The following is a 23,002-nucleotide window of genomic DNA, read 5'->3' on the forward strand; positions in this document are numbered from 1 at the left end:
AATGGTTTCAATAAATATTTAATCAAATATCTTGATTGTTAAGTACATGTATATAAAATACAATGCAATAAAAATATATTTCTGATTCTGTACAGAAAACTGTAAACTGGAAGACTGTCAAATGTACTCCGTATGGATCTGTTACAAAGTTCTCTGTTATTCAGTTCTTTATAATATAGCCATTAAAGCTAATTCACATTCTCCATTCAGAAATACATGTAATATCAAACAACATTTTCTTTCTGTGCAAAAGCAACTTTAAAAAAATCTCTAAACATGTTCTGCAGTGTAACTATAATTTGAGGAAAAAATGATTATTAATATTTCTTGAATGAACAATAGGCAATTGGTCTAAAAAAATGTTTTCCTCTGTAAACTTGTTTTGGCAGAAATAATCTTTGTTAAATATGTAGCACATGACAAAACATGTATTTTTGTGCTCTAGTTTTCAGCAGGTTTTGTGATATGTACAGATCAATATACTAGTATTGAAAGTACATGTACAATATACCTGGGTACACTGAATAATTGGAATCATCATCAAACTAACAATAGTGGAATACCAATACATGTATTGTCACACTATATTTCATTCATGGTACATGTTCTGTCTTGGAAATTCTCTTTAAGAGTATTTCAAATCATCACTGGTCCTTGCGAAAAATGAAAGTGAACAGACCAGTTTATGAAATTTCGACAATTTCCATGTTGAGAAGGTCATGTACAAATTCTTTGCTTGTTTAATTGTTTAGCACTTTTTTATAAACATGCATTTGCTTTTCAACCACTTCTAAACTTTGAGAAGAGATTGTTCAAACTTGACCCTTCTACTGCGGTCAGAAACTTTGAAATAATAGTTTCAATTTCAGTCTTTCGTTGATTTATTGTGGATTCCAATATCGTCCTCTACCCAGCATTCAGTTGACAGGATGTCACTTTTGTTATCAACATCAATTGATTCCGATTCCCTTAGATCCTGAGCTGATGAGAAGTCTTTAAATATTTTCCTTCAGGAAAGAAAAAAAAACTATATAAACTTCAAGATACCACAATTTTTTTTATCTATATATGAAAATTATATCAAAAGCTTTGCAAGACTTTGAATGCAGTCATGGTCTTATTCATGCCTGATGTCATAAAATATGTGCTTTTATAATTTTGAGTACATTTTTAAGATACATGTATAGCAAATTTACGTCTTGAAAGAAACATTTTCAGTGACTAATTGTGTAGCATATTGAATAGATAAATACATTTTAAATGCAGTCAGTATTTCACAAAATATGATCAAAATACTTGGTTTTACATGAATGAACAATCATATATATATGGATGAAAAGCATTATATTTCATTATCACCGAGTTGAATTATTCAATATACAATGTACTTGCATGCATGTTAATGCATAATCAGCTGAAAACTTTGGATTAATTCATATACACTGATACACATGAATGTATATTATTTTGATTTATCATTCAAAATGATAATTTGTTACATACACATCAATGTTAATTGCATCATGATTTTAATTAAAATGAATTAGGATGATTTGATATAAATGAAACATTTCAAACATATAAGACAAGCTACAAGGTCTATGAAAAGCAAAGGAAAATAGTTAAGAGTTATCTGCTTTCTATATACTTGCCATTCTCTACAGCTCAAGAACAAAACTTGAGAAAATGAAAAAGCACATTAAGTTTATGCAAAATTAAGATTAATTAATTCTTATATTCATTAATTAATCAATTAACTTTGTTCTAGCATTTCTATTTCCTATGACACATTCATTCCAAATTATAAATCTTGAGAATTTAAGTATGGAAAGACTTAGAAAGAGTTCAAGAATATACTTACACTTTTAATGTAAAAATGACGTGTAAAAGTTTTATTTGGGCAATATGTTACAAACCAGTCTTGATACAAATGTATTATAAATCATATCAACCCTAGTCTTATTACATGTATCTGTAATGCTCATGTGTTTTAAAACGCCAACCCCAATTAAAGTTAGGTGTTTTGAATATAGAGGTAGCACATCAAAGTCAGAAAATCTTATTTTGATAACCGGTAGATTGCCTTTGCCCTACTGCACTTTTGCTATTATGATCTCAAACGCTTTCATCTTAAGAACACAATTTTCTTGGATTTTATAAAGAAAACAGAAAAGATGTACTGGTATGAATGAAGACTGTGAGTTAATAGACTATTTGTGACATTTCATTTGAGAAAAGAACACAACATATGAAACGGAAGAAAAAAAACCCAGTGTCTTATTATTCTTTGTGTACAACAGAATGAAAAGTGTGTGTGACAAATGAATTTAATTAGAATCTTGAAAGGTGAAATGAAATAAATACAGCATCAATTCTACAGACTATGTAAATCTACTTGAAATCCAGCAGTTTTCACTACTTAAAAAGTGAGAAGATTATAAAATCTCTGTAAATCACTCGATGGAAAAATAAAGCCAGAAACTCAATCTGTGCAGTGACTCTCATCAATCTAATGCTTACTACCACATCCACTGTCTCCATTTCATCCATGCCCGGCCTATTAAATTAAGCAAATAATAAAAAAAAAAATTGATGCCATTTAAATCCAAATCCATCCCCCACCCCTCATCACCTTATCTCTAGAGCTGACGATTCTGCCACCATTAAAATTTTAAATCGCTGTCATTGTCACCTTAAGACAGCTACATAAAACTCATACTTAAAATTAATTTTAAAGTAGGGTTATATGAAAGGTCTTGAATTAAACATTCATAATAAGCATAGCCCTTGGTCAAAGCTTAGCTACAGAAGCTAATAAATGGTCAGCCTCGGCTGACATGGGCCTATAATACATCTTTGTTCAATTCTTAACTTTACTTGACTGCAGGAATAGCATTCATGGTCAGAAAAAATCATGCATACAAAGCTTAATTATCAAAAAAATTAATATTCTTTACTATGGGATATGAATATATATAAACCAATTAAATCTGCCCATTCTTTGACAACACCTGCAATTCCCATGCAAAACTGAACATCTTTGATGTAATTACCTCATAGCTGATCAAGTTGGGGAATTGAAAAACTTACAGTCATCCTTTAAAAAACAGTTTGAAGTGAGAAATACCTCCAAACTTACTACATGTACTAATGCATTGATTACAACCTAAATCCCAGAGGAATGTTATTGCTGATCAGAGAGAGAAATTCATGAATTCCAGATGATCTTCAGAAATATCCATGAAATAAACAGAACATGAAAGCTATAAAACTAAATATATTTATAAATCAACAAACCTTTTACGTCCGAAAAAACTCTTAATGGACCCAAACTTGGTCTTTTTCTTGACTTTGGACACATCCTCGGTAGATTTTGAGATGTTCTCCATGGATCCTTTGCCCCCTTTGTCCTTCCTTTTGGGCATGTACATGGGGATTTTAGTGTCCCTGGCTAAAGCTTTCAGATTTTTTCCATCGGTAGGTGTAACAGGTGGAGATGGGATTTTGGAGGCAGAAGACATCTGGTCTAGATTTGGATAGCTCAATCTCCCGCTCGGAACAGGGAGCTTTTTGGCAGTTTTGTTGGAATTCCGGAGAACTGGACCACTCGTTGTAGTGACAGGGTCTGATGAAGGACGTGAAGGGGATTCAGTATTTTGAGGGGTGGACCTCATGGTTAAACTCTCAGCAGCCTTTACATCAAGCTTCAAGTCATTTTTATTGATATCTGGTGAGTTTTTATGACTTTCCTTCCTGTATGAGCTATCGTCTTCTGATGGTTTCTCAGCCTGCACATAAGAGTTCCTCTTATTACTTTCTGAATACTCAATAGGATCCATTTCAAATGCTTGCATATCCCTCCGCTTATTCAAAGCTCCATTTGAATTTTCAGCAGGAGCTGGCACCAAGTGTTCAGGTTTCAGCTGTTTACTGCCACTAGCATCATTAGAGGTTTTTCTCTCCACAGGTAACTTAGTAGAGGAGTCTGACATTCTGGATTTTTGAGATTCATTTCTCCGTGGACTAGGAAGAGGCTTTTCTCTGTGACCTTGAGGAACCTCTTGTTTCACACTTCTTACCTCTGGTAACGTTCTCCTTTGGTGAAAGTTCTCGTATGGATTCTCATTTCGAACTTTCATTGGGCTACTAGTATTCTGAGAGTGAAAAGAACCAGATAAATTCTCATCTTTTCCAAAATCCTCCTCTTCATCTTCATCACCATATATCCCATAGTCCTCCACAATCTTCCTCTGGAATGCAGGTCTACCTGCCTGGTATCCATTGTAAGATGCGGGGCCAAATCTGTCTTCAGCAGGTCCTACAGGTTCTGAGGAAGTGGTGACGGGCTGGAAGTACTGGTCTCTGTCCTCCTGTCTATGACTGCCCTCCCTTTCTCGCTCAGCCAACAATCTCTGAAGAGACAGATGCAGCTCATTCCTCGCCCTCCCCTCACCTGGATGATCTCTGGGTGAGTTGAGGCTTGAACCATGGAATGACCAATCCTCCAGCATCTGGTCTCTTCTCTCATTTCCTCTGTTGGTGAAATCAATGGAACTTGCTGGTCTGGTCCGTCCTCTTCTGCTAGAAGGAGGAGGTCTCAAATTCTCCTGTTCATCGAAAGTCGTGTGAGTTGTCGGAGTACTTGAAAATGGAAAATGAGGTGTGAGTGGGCGAAGATAATTTGAATTGATTGCACTCTTTGGATTGTCAGGTCGCCTCCGTATTTTGATTCGCCTTGGAGGTTTTTCGGGACTACGGATTTCTGGCACCTTGTTGGCTGGTATTTTGGACAGGGAAGAATACATCTTGTGGCCAGACTGATAGGGTAAGTAGACACTGCTCTCTTTGCTAGTGTTCATGAGGTCCACATACTCCTGTGCAGATAAATCTGGATGACTTCCAAATGCATGATGATGTCGAGAAGGGACGGTGACAGGGCGGTCCCTGTACCCCTGATCCTCCCTCTCTCTCCGCTCCCTCAACACCTGCAGCACGTATCTGCAAATATCATAAAACATGTAATACAGAGAAACAGTTTTTTAGAGAAGTTATCTATTCAGAAACACATTTTTTTTAAGCTCAGAGGTCAATTCAGAGTAATCTGAACAGAAATGAATGTTTTCATATTTAGGGTTAGAAGATGATTTCTCCATACCTCTTTGCAGTGTTGGGTGAGGCGGGGTGACGCGTTTCATCTTCCTGGATTCCACTGTCCCTGGCACTGGACACCTGATTGGCCTCAGCACTACTCCCACTAGAACGAGAACGCATTGAATTCCCACTCTCTCGTGACCTTCACAGAGAAAAGGAAAATTCAGTACAACATCAAATATTTACATGCAGTCTCTAAATCAGAACTTTGTTCTATCATAATTTATATGGAGATTCTGACACAAAGGTAATAATCTTGGAAAAATTATAAAAATCATATACCGCGAGACGTTGAGGAACTGCGAGGCGTGTTCAATGTCATTGTTCATGATGTAGAGGAAACTCTTGAGGCTGTAGAGGGCCGCCTCCAGGTACTGTCTGTCAGGGTGATCCATTGCTGTGTGCTTCAACAGATTCTGTAGAGGGAAAAAATCACCATTCAGTTACCATAGTCAAATGACATGTGATATGTATGTTTCTATAATATAATAAAATTTGAATAATACCTTCAGCAAAAGTGAGTATTTAGGTATCTGTTGTAATGGCTCCAAAAGCAGAGGTATGACATTTGATGAAGCTAAATTTGAACTCTGCAAATAGATAAAAAGAAGAAATTGAATTATTATTTCAGTACAAAAGTTAAAATTATGCATCAGAACACAAATGAATTTTTGGAATGGATACTACAATGGTGACTTACCCCCATGAGGGACTTGAAATGAGGCGATTGAGAAAACCACTGGTTCATGTTATTGATGATGGATGGAAAGTCGTTGATGTATTCTTTGTACAGGGCAAGTCCCTCTCCCTGTTGATAAAATAGCATTCAGATCTTGAAATAAGCTACATGTAAAGAACAATTTATAAAGAAACATCTAAAACCATTTTCTTTCCGAGTTCACAGACACTCCTCATTATCACCAATTTTAACAAAATTTTCAACCACTTAGGCCTATGTCCTTACGACAAAAAATCCTTGACTTACATCTTGTTTCTCCAGCATTTTGACAAACACGTCTCCCAACATGCCCGAGATCTTCCACTTCATCAGTCTCTCCTCCATCTTGTGAAGCTGCAGACAGTGCTGCTCGTACATCTGAGGGATGTAGGTGGGGAAGAGGGCAGACAACTCTCTGGTTGTCATGATGTCTGCATGCCTCAGTGGATTCATGTATGCATCAATTAATGTCCAGAGCTGGGAACAGTAGGACCTCTCAGCCTCAACAATCTCTTGGGCAGCCTTTTCCCTTTGCACTGTGATAAATAGGTACCCAAAATTTTAACTATATGAAATTTTTTGCACTTTAAATGATAATGATAATACAGTACCGGTATACTGCTTTAAACTTGATTCAAAAATTGTATATTCCATTTGATATTTGTTAAACTAAAGCTAAATGTTACCTTGGTAAGTATGAGTTTAAAAATGTAGTCATAAAAAGGTTTAATGATATAATTCTGTTAATAGAAAATTACAACAAATCCTGACTCTGAACTCCTTCAGATTTACAGTTAATCATTGGATTTAGCATTAGTAAAGGCAGACAGAGTGAAAGTAAGATTCAGTGAAGCATGAATCACCATGGTTACCTTCTTCCACCACCCTTTCATGGAGAGGTAATTTTCTTGGATGAACATGTTTATCATCAAGGTAATCTGTGAGTTTAAAAAAGTAACAGGATACAGTGATGTGAGAGGTGAAGGACACAGCTCCAAATGTCAAGGTCAAAGGATTTAGCAATGCAATTTAATAATTTCAACAAAGTAAGCACTAGCAGGCCTTTCATTTTAAACACTGGTGGGAAAGTTTATTCACACAGCAGGGTTCTAAAAACCTTAGGCATTACAATGTATTTCCTTTTATAAGAAATTTTAAGCACTGGATAATTCACCCTTTAAAAAAAATATGAAAGGAAGGAAACTACAGTAGCCATTTGCAAAATTTGGTCCTATTATTAAAGCAACAAATACCCGGTAATCACCAGGGACACAAACTATCATCTGATTGGTACACTTAATCTTTGTTAAAAGATGCTTTATTTATGATATTTTTAAAAAGTTTTAATTATCAAAATTTAGAATGACATGAATTTATGCCAGATGATTTAAAACTCCATGAAAATCATAAGTACATGTCCTGAATTTGCTTCAGAGGTGACAAGATACGTGCACACAACATCCCAAAGTATTACAGTAAACCTAACACCCTGAGAAAAACAAAACAATGCTGCTTGTGCAAGTGGACACTTACAACTGCCATCTTTGTCCATGAAAAATCCAGAGCCCTACAAAACACAATTACTACATTGTAAATTTCCTTAATACTAATGAACAATTCATATAGCATCAGCTAAATTTCTTTGTTATATGCAAAAACAGACACTATAGATTATACTTTTTTTTATTAAGCAGTAAGTTTAACCTCCAATTGAGGGAGGGAAATTCTGTATGGGTACCTGTAGATTTCTGAGAGTATCATCCTCGTCACTTGATGAGAGCTCCAGATGGAGACACTTCTCGTGTAGGGCCTGGGACAGGTTCAGACTCTTACATGCAAGAGCCGTCACAGAGTGTGTGTCACAGTCATCAGCAGCTATAACAAACAGACAAACAGATTTAGAGAACTCCACAAAAATAATGAAATAAGAATTCTCACTTCTTTTATAAAGACTGTTGAGTGCTTCCACTATGGGTATTAGATTATTCATGTATTGTACACCAAAAAGGTAAAATTGATTTCTAAAAATAAGCCAAATTGAAAAGAGAGAGAGAGAGAGAGAGAGAGAGAGGTGTACCTTTCTGCTGATGAAGACTAGCAAGATAAGGCTGCACCATTGGGGCCACATCTTTTCTGGACGAGTCTGGAGCAGGAGAGTCCACCAGTCGGGGCTTTTCAGACTTAAATCTGAAAACAAATGTTTACTAATAACATCTATAAAATGCATTCATTTAAAATACACTTTAAAAAGTAAAGTACATGTCCAATTTTGTCTTTCCCCCAAAAGTTGTTTTGAATAGTCACATAGGCATCTATTTTCAAACCTAAGCATGTACATTCAGTCTGACTGTGTCAGCAATGATGGTGATATTGTGGTTTCATTGATATTCATGGGCATCAATTTCTGTGGATTTAGATCACAGTTTCAAGATTATGTAAATTTGTGGTTCACAATGTTATTGGATATTGCACTTCAATAAACATTTAATTTTGTGGATCAATTTAACAACGAAATCTACGAAAATTGATATTCAACAAATATTGATGAAACCACAGTAATTATCAATGTAACATTAAAATTGTGAGATTGAGAATGTCTTTATGTAGTTGGAAAATAAAGTACAGAGAATGGGGGGGATGAGGGGGGGGGGGGGGGTGGAATTGAAGATAAAGTTGGGTTGGTAGGGAGATTGGTATGGGAGTGCATATGTAGCTTGTCTATCATAACATATGCATGTACCAGCAATACCAAATCAAACATTGTGTTGTAAAGTAGTCATATGATGATATGATACAAGGACTTTGCGATTTTAAACCAGTACATCAGCAAATACAAAATCTGACAATACTTAGTTCTAGAAACCCCAGCTATCAATGACAGTCCATTGTGCCAGTAATCAGTGTTTCTATCTAACATCATCTCTGCTCATAGCCACACACTAGCATCTGCACAGTTCACTGAATGGGTGGGTGCTCTACAGATCTGCTGTAACACAAGATTCCAGATACCAGTAGTGTACAACACTGAAGGTCAAACAGATACACAAAGCCCCCCATTATAACTTTACCCAAATGACGGTATGACAAATTCCAGTCAGAGAGTACATGTACCCCCATGCTTTGAATTTCTGTTTGAATACGGAATCGCACAAGTGTCAATGAAAGTGTTCTGTACGTGGCATGTCTTTTGTAACAGGCTTTAGTCAATATTGACAAAACTCAGTTTCGAAAAGTAATTAAAAGTTTTTTCCTACTCAGAATGACATAATCCACTGAAGAGTGAAAAAATATGTATTCTTTCCTCAATGTTGGCATTGAAAAATTCCATTATATCTTAAATATAAGCTCTCTCCAGTAAAGAGATCATCTGTTTTCTTTCAAAGACAAGAGGTAGTATAAGATGACTGACAATTGCAATAGATACAATACCAATGGAAACCGAGCTCTACGTTTAACCAGATGTCTACATTTCTCTTATTACAAAGCTATTCCAGGGTGGATGGAATGACATAAAAGTATAACCTATCTGTCGTCGGATCACCAAAACCGACAGTAAACAAGTGTCTTCTCCTTTGAAAGTCTTTTCACTCCATTACAAAAGGAGCTAAATGTCTGATTTACCAGATAACTATGGACATAAAAATCTATCAAGGACTGCTTCATCATTTAAGGATGATTTTATTTCACTGATAAAATCTATTGCTGACCTACCACATTATCATTGGGGTTTGAATTCAAAATGGTGTGGAAAGGAATATGATAATTTTAAAATATGAATGGATTGAAATGCATATTTTTTATGTATGTGTTGTTTATTGATTTTGACCTTGGAAATGTTAGGTCTTGGTATATGTTTTAAACAAAAATAGAAAAATTAAATTTCAGCATTTTGATGGGTTATTTTTTAAATAAAAAATTGAATGGGAACAGAACTACTGATAATTGTTTACAGATTATGATGTTTGAGGCTAAGCTTCCATTGTCAACAAAATATATATAGGATACACAACATGCATGTGCCACCCACATATTGAGCTTTACTGCAACATGTTGCACTCTGACTAATGCTTTGGTTTAAAGAAAATAACACATGACAGTTGATGGTAAAAAGGAGGATCTTGTTTGTTTACAGATTATGATGTTTGAGGCTAAGCTTCCATGCATCAAAAGTGACAACAATACAAAAACCAAGATTGTATTTTCTTTCTTTTTTTCTGTTGAAAAGGAGTTGAATGTAATGATTTTATTGTGTGGGGAGGGATTCAGGGTTTAAACATGAACAAAGGTATTGCAACATCATTGCTTATATATCCTTTCTGTTTGTTCTAACAAGGTAGATTTTAATAGTGAACATTAATCGCATAGCTGAAGAACTCACTGAATCTTCCTTACACTTCGAGAAAAGAAGTTATCATGCAATCAGTATTTATGATTTTTACATGCACTTCTTTTTCAGAAAACCTCTCAGTGAACAAAATTTTAAAATACTTACTTTTCCTCCAAAGTTTTTTGTGTAGCCACAACTCCTTTCAGCTCAGTTTTAATGGTGTCTACCTCAGACTATAGAAGAACATTGAAAACTGACATTTACACATACACTGTATACTTTATCATACCAATTTAAGCCATAATGATGAAATGAAAATAAAAACTCATACATGTATAAGCAATTAACCCATGTGAAATAAAATCAGAACAATTGTCTGTTTGAGGCAATATATATTTTACTTGTTTTTGGCCCTTTAGGAAGTTTCTCAGACAAATCATCATATTCAAAAGCTAAAATTTTCCCTTGTTACAAAATAAGGACAAGGATTTGCAGCTGGACCAGATATTGAATCCTACATGCATAGCAAGTTGACTGCTTTACAACTGAGCAGTACCTATTCTCAATGTTTGTACAAAGAGAGTGATGACTTGATATACCAGACCTTGAGACTTTTGACGAGGTCGGTGAGCTCGGTGATTTGTCGTAGGTTGCTCTCCCTGTCGGCTGACAGTTGCTGGTGTAGAGAATCGTCTCCGTACTGTGTCTTGGCCAGCTCCTCCATAGCCGAGGTAAAACTCAGCTTCATCTCCTGCACCATGTCCTGTACCTAGGGAACAAAAATAAAAGCATCATTTAGTAAAATGTCTGGCTAATATAAACATTAAATTCATGAATACTGTGTAAGACTAAATTCTGTATTATGGCTCTTTAAGGAAAGTAATCATCTAGCTGTTGAATTTAAAACCTGATACCTGGTAAGTAAACATCTGATCACAAATGATGAATACTCTTTAATTAAGACATATGTCATTAGTTCATTACTCAACAAGATACTAATCATATGCTCTCAAGCTTCCTCTCCCTTTCCCCACCCTCCAAAACTGAGAAAGCTAAAGAAGCAATATACATGTAAACTCTTATGACCCAAGAACTCAGATTTACCCCCCCCCCCAACTATCTGATAATCATTTCAGTGTCTTCAAAATTAAGAGCATTGTAGAAAAACTATGGTCAGTGTTGTATGCTATGCTGGGAATAGTTTTCAGATGGTCAAAACTCTTTCCTATGAATGCTGAGCTTGACAAGCATCTTATTAATATAGGATTTGAACCAAATTTTTTTTAAAGATTTGGTCACATTCCTCTGTTACTGCACCTAACACATGTACCAGGTATGTAAAGCAGTCTGTTACAGACTTGTTACTTTTTCCTTAACCACACTTTGACAAAAGTATGTATATATACATGATATTTCTGGATTGGTTTTTACTTTTTTATAAACAAGAGTAATTTGTGGAAACAAACATCATTCAGTTTATCTTTCCCATGGCTGACAATTTAAAGGTCAAGTGAAATGGTTAAAATCTGATAAAATCCTAATTAAAATATTCTACTCTATTGACAATATACACGTACAGTATAGTAACAAAGTGTTCAATAACGACCGAGCCTATTCAAGCTCTGATTTAAGCATGTCAATTTCATGTCCGAGTGATTAATTATGTACATGTATTTCCACTTTATAGATGAGGTTGTTTAAAATACAATGAGGAAATGAGAATTAATTGTGGAATGAGGGATGCAGGAAACCTAGACCTTTATCTTCCTTGTTGAACCAGGAACTGTGATTATGAACGATGTAATGAATACATGTGTTATGAAGTGGTGTCTGGCTGTTAGGGGGCTCTGCTCATTGGATTTAATTCAACAAAGATCAAGTCCGAAAATTTCTTGAAAGAACTCTTAATTTCTTGGAATAATGTCAAAATTTCTGTTGAATTCTTGGGAATTACATGTTTGTTTCATATTTCATGAACAGTTAGCTAGAGCACTGATTATGTTCACTGACAACTTAGTTTCTATATTATGTCATCTATTACGGCCTATGTATGTATGAGTTAAATGAGGAGGTTCAGAAATTGTGCCGGTAATAATGAGTTGACATGTCACTATAACCAAACGATCACTATAAATGTGACACCAAAATAGAACTAATAGCGATAATTTAACTCTTTCTTTTTTCATTGTTTGCAATAACTTTAACAGTCATGTTTCTACAGCACAAAAAGACAAATATAATCCTATTTCTAAAGATTAAAAAAACCAACCTTTTTTAATATTTCAGATTTTATACTAAATTCAGCAATAAAATACTTCAGCTATGTATACTAGTAGATAAAAAGGTACATTATTTTTTTTTTTACCTATGAATACATGGAATGTCAATCTTAACCCAATACAAGGTACAAGTTCTTCACTTGAAAAATGATATGAATCTGTTTGATATGGTAAAGTGGGTGTGTAATATACCCATTCTTACAGATTTTAACATTCATATGCTTAAACAAGATCCAAGAGATAAAATGGAAAACTAATTTAGGAATTATTCACTTGAGTACAGGTAATTTCCATGTACTATGAACATAAGTACTAGTGAATATATTAAGTACATGTATATACAGTATTTAATCAATAAATGACCTGGGGCATTTATACATGCATAGATCTATCAAGAGGTCATATGACCTTAATGACCTAAACTGTAACTTTTAGGAAACTAATTTGAAAAAATTCTTATATTTACCATAGCAATCTGTTCTGTTAGCTGTATTTGCTCCATGGCTGAAAATAAAAATAATAAAAGTTTTAAAACCTGTCAGATTGGATTTCATTTTTTTCTCTCCATATTTCACCTCATTTGCGTAATTGTAAAAAAGCAGCTCTCAGCAAATAACCCAAAACAAAGGCAAATTTAGGGTATCTGTTTAAGCCCCCATTTTATCAATGAGATTGTATGTCCTTTTAAACGCACCGATTTCTAAGGGTTTACAGATAATTACAGATCATAAAATAACAATGTGTGAAACTCCAAAAGACACCAAGTTTTGAAATAGAAAAATTCACCTCATAGAACAGATTCTTATCTCCTTGTTAGTATCAGTACATGAACCACTTTGATGACAAATCTGCACTAGAAATACCCAGGGACGAGTGGTACATGGGTAGTCTCAAATCCATACCTATCCTCCGCCTTTCATACATACACACGTTAGCACACAGGTAGATTTGCTGTTGGATTTAAATAAATGATCTTGTATGTCTGATCAATCTTATCTTTCCGTAAGATTAAAAATACATCAAATTCATTAAATGTCTTGCATACTGATAGTCCTATTTGTTTGGACATTACTGAAAATCAGGAGGTCAATATTTAACTTGCTCCCCAATACACACCTGAATTTCTACACCGCAGTATTGTGTATTTATCGTCCAACAACAAAACAGCTGTTTGGGTAAAATAGCTCTAGATTTTTTTGAAAGAATCGGCAGGAAAATTCACATTAGTTAATGGTCTTCAGAAATTCAATGGTTCCATTCTGTAAAAACGTGGGGCGGATTTCCGAGTACAAAACAGTTTGAATTGACGGAATGTTAGAAAAGACATTGACGATATATGGGTTTTATATTCCTGGTGGTATATTAAATAGACAGTATATAAAGGTCTGAAAGTTTTAAATCTCTGATTCATCTAATGATTTGACCTTTTTTCCTTTCCACGGATTGGAAAATATATTTGTTTGCTGATTAAATTTCGCCCCATAAAATCAATTCTGACAACAAATATTTTGTTTTATACCTAAAACTTGTTCAATAGTCAATGACTTCTGAAGTGATATGAACTTATGCATTGAAGTGCTATAAATGGTAAATGATAACAAACTTGTATATACATAAAGGAATGCAAAGTTATATAATCTTAGATCTGCCATGAACAAACATGATGTAAATTCAACAAAAGGCAAGCTATATTCACCTAATATCACTTAAATTTCTTCATTAAACTCCTTTCAAACACATTACAGCCCTCTTGTCTGGGAAATTTCTGGCATTTTTCTTTAGCCATGTTAGAATTCACCCATGCCCCCACCACCTGTAGCTTTCTGTCAACACCCCCCAAAAAGATATCTAATCAATGACAAACATTTAAACACAGAGAAAATAAGAGCAGCTGTCACATCCAGTATCAATAATGTGTATTCCTCAAGTTGTATAGATTGCTAGGGAAAATTGCAAGATGTACTCTAGACAGTGAAACAATACAAGTTGTATCAATTTAAATTTTTGGAAGATACAGTAGGTATCGGTAAAAAGGAGGGGGTATCAGAAGCAGAAGAGAAGGGACAAACTAAAAAGTAAATTGGATAAAATACAAAATGTGTAACTTTCCCCTTCTCATTTGCCAGGAGAGAGAGAGAGAGAGAGAGAGAGAGAGAGAGAGAGAGAGAGAGAGAGAGAGAGAGAGAGAGATGAAACATCTGGTGTAAATGTTATGTGTATATAAGCTGCCTTCTGTGTCTCATTTTGAAAAAAAAACAAATCCTTCAAAACTTTTTTGACAATAATGCATATCACACAATTCTCATGAGAAAATGCACAAAAATCTGTACATAATATTGCAAACAGACATCCAGATGTTCACAAGCTGGATAAAAAAAATGCTTAGATATAAAAGCATTGATCATAGATATCACTTACTAGGGTTCATTTTCTGCATAAACTTCAATAAACTTGGAACTTTTCCAACGCAGAATATTCCTAAATATGAAAAATTATCATATCCTGGTGCAGCATTCACACAGCATTATCTACATTATTACACACTTATCACCCAACCTGAAATGAACCATATGCAGCTTAAGTCGCTGGGTTAGATCCTGAAGAGACTGTCACAAAGACCTTATCCCTTACAAGAAATCTCCTTGTCCGTCTCAATCCAGACACGTACAAGAGCATTAAATATTAGCAGCCCTTACGACACATCTTAACCCGGTGGTAAAGCCATGGTTTAAAAAAGTTTTTCGGGACTCCCTTCGTTTCCTCTCTAAGCTGGATATTTAAATTCTCCACTTGTTGGAGAGAGAACCACAGGTTTACTGTTTCCATTAGCCCAAGGACAATCTCTTCTTTGAGATTTTTTTTTACTTACTTCAAGATGTATTATTGAACAATACCAGTGTGTATTCACAATGAAAATCCCTCTACCTCAATCTTGATAAAGACGATCATTTTGACCATACAGTGTGCATGGGGTCTTCTTTTTTAACAATATCTGTGCAAATTCATAACTAAAATCACCTTTTTTTTTGGGACAACCCAAAAGCATTATGACTTGCTCTTAGTACTTAAATGTACATCATATCAATCGAGAGAAAAGTAATCAAAAGACAATCAAATGTTAGTTACTACATGTATCACAGATAATATGGTAGGGAGAACTTTACTTTCATTTAGAAAGAATATTGGACAAAAATAAGTGTAAACTCACCACTCCTGTGTATAAATAAGTCTACCACACAGATTTTTGGCTGGTTTCAAACTCTACATGTAAGTTACAAATAAAAATTCCAATTGAAATGACTAGCTCACATGCCAAGCTTGTGTGGTACTTTGAACTATATATGTGACATTTTTAACTTGCACTAGCTATGTCATCTATGTTGGTTTTGGATTAGAGTGTTTTAATGGGAAATATGTACTTATACCATTAATAGTCATTGAAAGTAGACTCATACCATAAATAGTTATGCATGTGTGTTTCATATAAAAAAAAAAGATCTGAGAAAATACCCTTTTTTGTTTTTTCCCCTTGTAAAACATGAATGATACATTTATTACAAGATCATTCACAGCTTGAATAACTTAATATTGCCATAGTACAGCTAAAATAAATATGTTCTTTAATAATAAAAACTGTTATTAAGTTAGCAATCGTAGCCTATTGAGAGGTATATATTAAGACCTTGAGGTGAAAGATCACAGAATTTTTTAAAGACATATTTAAAGAGAACTTTTGCTGATTTGAACAAACCATATAATTGTGTCTATACAGTAGATATACACAGCAAAAAATTCATTTCAGCTACCTTTCAAATGTCATTATCGTTGCTTTGAAATAGGTACTCAAATCTTGCAACAAAGGAAAGGAATGCAATATAAATGATTTAAAAAATAGCAGCTGTAGTTTATTGTCTTCAACATTTAAATGGTTTTGACAACACATATGCGCCCAAGTTTTCCTGAGTAATACAGACCCACTGAGTCTCAATAAGATGATGTACAACTTCTGACACACACAAAAAGTTCTATATTGATTCAAAACTTACCCAAAATTTTAAGTAAAAACGATTCTATCTCTCAAATTATGGCCTGTATATCCCCTACTTATAATCCATATACTGACTGAACCCTTACATATTGGTTACAACGATTTCAACAATAATTCTCCAACATTCTGTCAGAATTACATAACAAAAATACCCCCATTATCTGACACATAATTTAATCAGGACAATCTTCTACTTAACTTTAAGACCCAACAAAAATGAACCAGGTATGAAGCATAGAAAGATGTATAATGGTCTTTACCGGCAAGGCCCAGGGATTAAATGTTTCTACAGTTCTCCCGATGTGCCCTGATTGAACTTAATCCTAGCTAACCCCACTTCACATAAGTTTCTTTAACTTGTGGATAATCTCTGCAAATTGTGATTTTCTAATGCTATTTTACCAATATGTACATATCTGTCCTTACTAAGATAATTTTTTATTGATCATGATATTGTCATTTCTTGAAAGTTGTTCAAATGTTTAAGAAAATTACAACACCGTATGCATAAAACTTAAAAGCTAAATAAATACTGAATGCTAGCTTAATAAAAAGAAGTATCAGTAAGTTGTTTTCTCCTAATTATTGCCATTAGAATTGATTTAATGGAATCATTAAAGCATTATTTTCTGCCCTGAAGCCCCTGGCTACTAAACTTTTAGTTGGCTGACAATTAATTACATCTTTTTAAAGCTGTCAGAAATGAACATTTAATTGCTTTATTTGAGCCTCTAAGCAGGAATGAAAATATTTAATAGAAACCTTTAATTACATACAAATAACAATGTATTCAGAATGTAACCATAAGGTTGAGTGCCCTTGTTAGAAAAAGAGGTCATGCATTTTACTGGTAAAAAATTGTCAAAAACAGACATCTGCATTTATTATTTTAGCTTTTAAATACCTCAAATATGCTTAATATCTAATATGTTTAAATATTTAAAAACAAATTCATATTTTAATGGATAACTGCTACTGTGAGTCACTTGGTTCAGATGTCTTTAGTTCTATTGTATTTAATCCTTTATAAAACTCATGAGAAATTTTTTTATACTAATCAATCATAGTAGGCTGCATCTAAAAAGTCTAAAATATATATTAAAACAAAGTTTAATTGTAATTATTTTGTTTCTTCTCTTTTATTTGTAAATTTTCTTTTACCATTTAAACCATTGTTCTGAGAAACCTATATATAGCTTCAGTTTACTTAATTAGCCTTAAGAACCATGAAAGAAAGAAGTACTTATTGTACAACTTGATAAAATTTTGAATCTCTATAGATAAAATTACTGGTTTTCTTTTTAGGGTTTGGGATTTGAGGATATCTCTATATAGTGAAGCAATGTTTTTCAAACTCTTTTAAATAATCAACATATCAACTGTGTATGTATGTTCCTATAAATACTATATATATAGCACCCTCCCTGAAGTATCATGATGTAATGTGACATCTGGTTGTTCCATCAGATATCAGAGCATGGATTGCTGGAATGTACAAAATGCATAAGAATAAGAAGAATGCATAAGAAATATCAAGATCTGGCACCTACCCCCTCCATCTCCTTCCTCAGCCTGCTGGGAGAAATTCTTCTCTTTTCTATCTAGATTGCCATTTTGTTTTGTCCCTGTCGTCTGCTCCACCTTTCCCGCCTTTTCTTCCTGGCTGGGCGGTGGTTCCCCTGGGGTAGCCACTCTGAAAATACACCACATTTCATCACTGCTCCGGGGCTCCTTCAAATACATTTTGATTTTGGTGAACCCCGTCCTCATTTTGTCCGATGCCATTTTTCTGATTTTCTCAGAATCAGGCACCTTGTCCTTTGTTAAGTCACCATGGTGAAAAACAGTTTTCTTCATTGATCACAGAATTCTGTGAAAATGAAAAATTAATCTCTCAATGAGAATCACAAAGTTTCCTGTGCTTTACAGAAAAACACTTATGAATTCCGTCTGTAAACAATATTTGTCCAGCACACATTGGTACGAGAAATAAGGCATTGTAACATAGACTCAGCCGCTCAGCATACAAGATGAATTAACTTCATCCTGGCACTTGACTTTGGCTCTTTATCAGAAAATCTGGTTTCTACCAATTTGCCCCAACTAATACACAGATGAAAACAGGAAATATTGGGAGTATTTCATTAAGTGAACATCCCCCAGATTTACCACCTTTCTTATCTCTCACCAGATCAAAGTTAACAGAACCTGCTCCTATCAATTATCAGGAGACAAGGCACAAATCTCAAACACTTCAAAACTTTTAGAAAAATTATTCCAATCAAAACTCTCAGATGTTTGGTTTTCAAAATTCTTTCAAGATACATCCAATTATAACAAACTTATCAAAGAATTTCATCTTACTTTGGCTAGCTAGGGGCTTGTTAATACCAAATATCTATCAGCAAGCACTGATCTATTCTATCATGATATCTACCTACATGAGAGACATAGTAAATGTGAATTACTCCCGACACCTGGGCACTTCTGCCTAATGATTCCTTCCCCACCGAGACTGGGCAGGGACCCTTATAATGATGAGTTCTCTATGTTTATTAATGGCTAGCTCTGTGGGGCATGTGTTTTACCATGTTTATGAATTATGAGGAGATTGATCGGACATGAAAGAGCTGTCGTGTCCACCAACTTTCCTGATTGTAATTAATTTCTCTTAAATGCATATTCACTGGCTAATTGATAAGACTGGCTCCATGTTAATTGACTTACTGTAGACTGCATGTACAATAAAGCTTTTAATTACCACCAATTAGTTTGCTATATTCATTTATTCATGTATCTGCACCATGAGCATATCAATAATAGCAATTCAGTTTTTTTTTCTTTTACATGCAACTATATCTTTTTTTTTTTTAATCTAGCCTTTGGTCAAATTCCAACTACATGTGATTAGTTTTAACTCAAGACTTCTTTCCAATCCATGCGCAATAAAAAGAATAAGTGTGCCTATATTCATAACACCTGCTTTGAAGTGCAATTTTATTTTTGATGCAATTTACACTGGGCAAAAATATATTCACATAGAATAACAGAGGACATGCCCCAAAGCCTGGCAACACTGTAGATAAGCCTTGAGGACATAATTGACGACAACGAAAATTGATCGTAAATAACATGAAAAGTAAATTATTTCAGAAAAGGTGGTTTATTGAATCTTGTGGTGGAGCACCCATATAAAACTCCATACTCTGTGTACACATATTAACACTTTCATGCCTTACTTGGCAACAAAATGATAATTCTGAAATGGCACTTTAATCCTTTTCTGAGGTGCATATATGGATATACCTGGGTAACTTTTTTTTAAAGCTGCAAATCTAGAGATTTACTTATAGAGTTGCATATAAAATTAATATTTAACATATTTTTTCTTCTATAATATAAAAAACTCTCATATTTATATGGCTAATATTTTTTCTCTCTCATTTCAACAATATTGTATCAAACAAATACATAGCATGTAAACGACTGCACATTAAATGAATATAAAGGCATTCTGTTTTGATTCCCTGTGCAAAAGAGATCCGATTCAGAAATATAATTGCTCTATGATTCATTGTATTTCGATTGATTTTGCCAACACAATTATTATCAAAGAATATATTCTTTAAAGGAACGACAGAAATGATGTGTCATGGTTCCTTAAATTTAAACATGTATCAAAAATCTATGATTTTATAAAGCACAAGAAATATAATTAAATGCAATTTCTTCATGATCTTATAATACTCAATTTCCATGTTGATCACTCTGTAACTCCAAGTTCATAGGGCTTGAACATTGTGCAGAATAGATGTTAGTCAATGATATATTCCTTTACTTATTTAGTACAAAGAAATCTTAGAAGTTAAATCTTTTTATTACTCTACTTACTACACTGAAACAGTGACAATAGATGTTTAATATATATAGTAAGATATGGGATACACACTCTCTTAAAAAAGTTAAGCCTCCATTTATATCTGGTTGTAATCCTTGAAATAAAGAGGTAAACTTAGGTTAACAGCTTACAACAAGGAAGAGCTTGTAGATTTATCAAAGAGAAGAATTACGTAAATAATTATGTACTAGAATATATCTGAGAAATTTCAAACCTTTTGCTGATGCAGTTGTAAGTTTCCTCATCAGGGAAAAGGAGCAGAGTCTCAGGAATGGTATCCATGGTAACACTTTTTCTGGAGTGATTTTTCTGACTTTAACAGGACATGCGGGTAGAAATCTTGTTCTGTCATCATTCCCATGGCGTGCTTGGTTACACCTGAGTTCACACTCACAAAACCAGAGTCGGACAGTTTTTTCTTTTCATTGCATCCCTTTTGAACGCACCAAAAAGAAGATTATCTCAACTTCAGAAAAATAATCTACCTTGGTAATTATGATGAAGAAATGGACACCAAGTTTTTTCTCTTCTCTGCCCTTTCTAAATCCTTCTGTAAGGATATGGATAAGCTAGGCAGGGCTCGCTATTAAAAAAAAGAGCTGTCAGTTCATCATAGACTACTCAACCAAACAATAACTAGTTGCTAATCATTCATCTACTGTTGAACCTGACCAGCCCACTTTTCATTCAATTACAATGGACTTATCATTGTTAAGACATTTAAATGATATCTCTTCATACAAAATGACATGCTTTAAAACCCCCATAAAAATATAAAAATTTCAATAAAGTAAAGATACTTTTGTTTTAGTTTACTTACAACTTTACATGTCTCTATAATCTGGGCAGGTTAAAACACTCACATCCCACAAAACATTAATAGAAAATAAAATTTACATTTGGTTGGAAAAACAAAATTAGTCATGTTAGCTTGAGGAGATACAAGTTGATGTTAACTTCTAGCAGTATGGGACATGTAATGAATAGTTGACTCAGGAAGGTAAAATTATGAAATATAGTAATTTAAGAGCTTGATCTCATTATTCACATGTTGCCATTTGTTAAACAAAAGCCTAAATACTGTTTTAGAAAAGTTTGTACATATTACGTGCAGTATATTTTAATTAGATATCTATAGAAGTAGAAAAAAAACCTGTATAAGGAGTCTACACTTAAAGGGGGACAACTCTGTTACTTTTTCATTTCAATCCACAAACTATTTTTATGTTAGGATGCGACTTAAGAAAGTTTGCATGAATTCATTGCATTTCTAGGAAGAATCGAGACAAATTCTGTTTTAAACTTTCTTACCGAGTCAATCTGTGTACATGCATAGTCACACAGTCTCAATTTTTTTTCAAGACTGATATCACAGGTTTCTGAATATCACCATGAAATAAAATAACTTTTCTCAATGAGTTTTCATAGATAATAAGAACTGAACAGATTTGCAACTGTAGCTTAAGGTAGCTCATGGGTTTACTGCTGCTTAGAAAATCTATTTACACTAAATATTTGTCAACTAGATACATTGGTTTCAAAGGTTTATTTATTTCTAAAATAAAAAATTTGAGATTCATCTGCATGTTATGTTATTGTACATATCTCAAACACTGCAATGTTGACCAACTCAAGTACCGCTATTTGAATAAAATTCCTACTATAGTCTGTATTAAGTAATTGTTTCAGTAACTTTTTGCTGATTTCTATCAAAAATACATATCCCCATCAAAGAAATACAATCGAAATCAAAACAATAGGAAAAACCTTAGATTTCTTCATGGACACTTAATTCAGCTGTATAATTTTTTTCCTAGAGAATTTAACAATGAAGAACAAAAACAATCTTTCTTATTGAAATCTATTATGGGAAATGTTGACACCTTTTTCCATTTGGAAGTACTCGGGACAACTTCCTCAATTTTTTAATGTTATTATAGGGGACCTTTCATGGCATTTGCAATACAAAATCTTCGTCAATGACTTATTTTAAATTAAACTGTGTATTAAAACCTAACAAGCTATAGGGTTTTTCTAAAGGGAAAATCTTGGGATTTTTTTTAAATATTAATGAATGAATATTGTTTGAACCTTAAGATATCTATAAACATTAAATAATTAAGTAAAATGTGACGTGAGGATATCTTGGGGCAGAGTACATACAGCAACATGCACATTTTTGTCAGTAATTAAACCCATTACGGGATCAATGCTCATAAATTTAAAATGAATCAGACGATCGAGTTTAATAATACTCATCAAAATACATGAAGAGATAATTTGAAACCAATCCATAAAAAAAAAAAATTACTGAGTTCAGGCAGGGACGTATATACGTCCCTGGTTGAGGTGAACATTAACAACCCTTTAGCTTATACCATTCCCCTTTTCTATTTCGTAGGAAACTACGCAAAATACATATATATATAAATATATTTAAAAAAAAACAACAACATATAATTATACCTTTGTTCTTTTCATCAGACACTTTTAACAAGTCCAACTGAGCAAGCTAACTAGGCCAACTTTCAACTTTCCCATTTTTCATGTGTCGAAATTACCCGAATGCCAAGCCCGATCC

General features: G+C 33.9%; 1 protein-coding gene across 13 annotated transcripts; it reads right to left on the reverse strand.

Annotated features, from left to right (window-relative positions):
• Positions 1-2: 2 nt before the first annotated feature.
• Positions 3-21,028, reverse strand: LOC105317170 (uncharacterized). 13 transcript variants are annotated; one of them, XM_034468655.2, is made up of 16 exons: positions 20,636-21,028; positions 18,074-18,216; positions 12,942-12,979; positions 10,801-10,965; positions 10,362-10,429; positions 7,947-8,056; positions 7,608-7,744; positions 7,403-7,436; positions 6,742-6,807; positions 6,137-6,405; positions 5,852-5,959; positions 5,658-5,741; positions 5,434-5,567; positions 5,156-5,293; positions 3,298-4,998; positions 3-1,007 (listed from the first exon to the last, which is right to left on the reverse strand). In XM_034468655.2, exons 1-16 carry the CDS (start codon positions 20,701-20,703, stop codon positions 866-868), a joined length of 3,405 nt encoding a protein of 1,134 aa, XP_034324546.2. In that variant the 5' UTR covers positions 20,704-21,028; the 3' UTR covers positions 3-865. The 13 variants fall into 13 exon arrangements, with proteins under 13 accessions (XP_034324546.2, XP_065944090.1, XP_011412023.3 ...); XM_066088018.1 differs by lacking the exon at positions 20,636-21,028 and adding an exon at positions 18,965-18,990; XM_011413721.4 differs by lacking the exon at positions 20,636-21,028 and adding an exon at positions 2,521-2,557 and having other exon boundaries at positions 18,074-18,634.
• Positions 21,029-23,002: the final 1,974 nt, after the last annotated feature.

This window comes from Magallana gigas, chromosome 6, assembly GCF_963853765.1.
Source record: "Magallana gigas chromosome 6, xbMagGiga1.1, whole genome shotgun sequence".
Taxonomy (NCBI): Eukaryota; Metazoa; Mollusca; class Bivalvia; order Ostreida; family Ostreidae; genus Magallana; species Magallana gigas.

Coding starts and splice junctions, on each gene's coding strand:
- LOC105317170 (XM_011413718.4), bottom strand. CDS start 18,380: ATGAAGAAAACTGTTTTTCACCATGGTGACTTAACAAAGGACAAGGTG. Junction 12,980..18,073: donor TGAGGAAGGAGATGGAGGGG/GTAGGTGCCAGA, acceptor TTTTATTTTCAG/CCATGGAGCAAATACAGCTA. Junction 6,406..6,741: donor TGAAAGGGTGGTGGAAGAAG/GTAACCATGGTG, acceptor TATTTATCACAG/TGCAAAGGGAAAAGGCTGCC.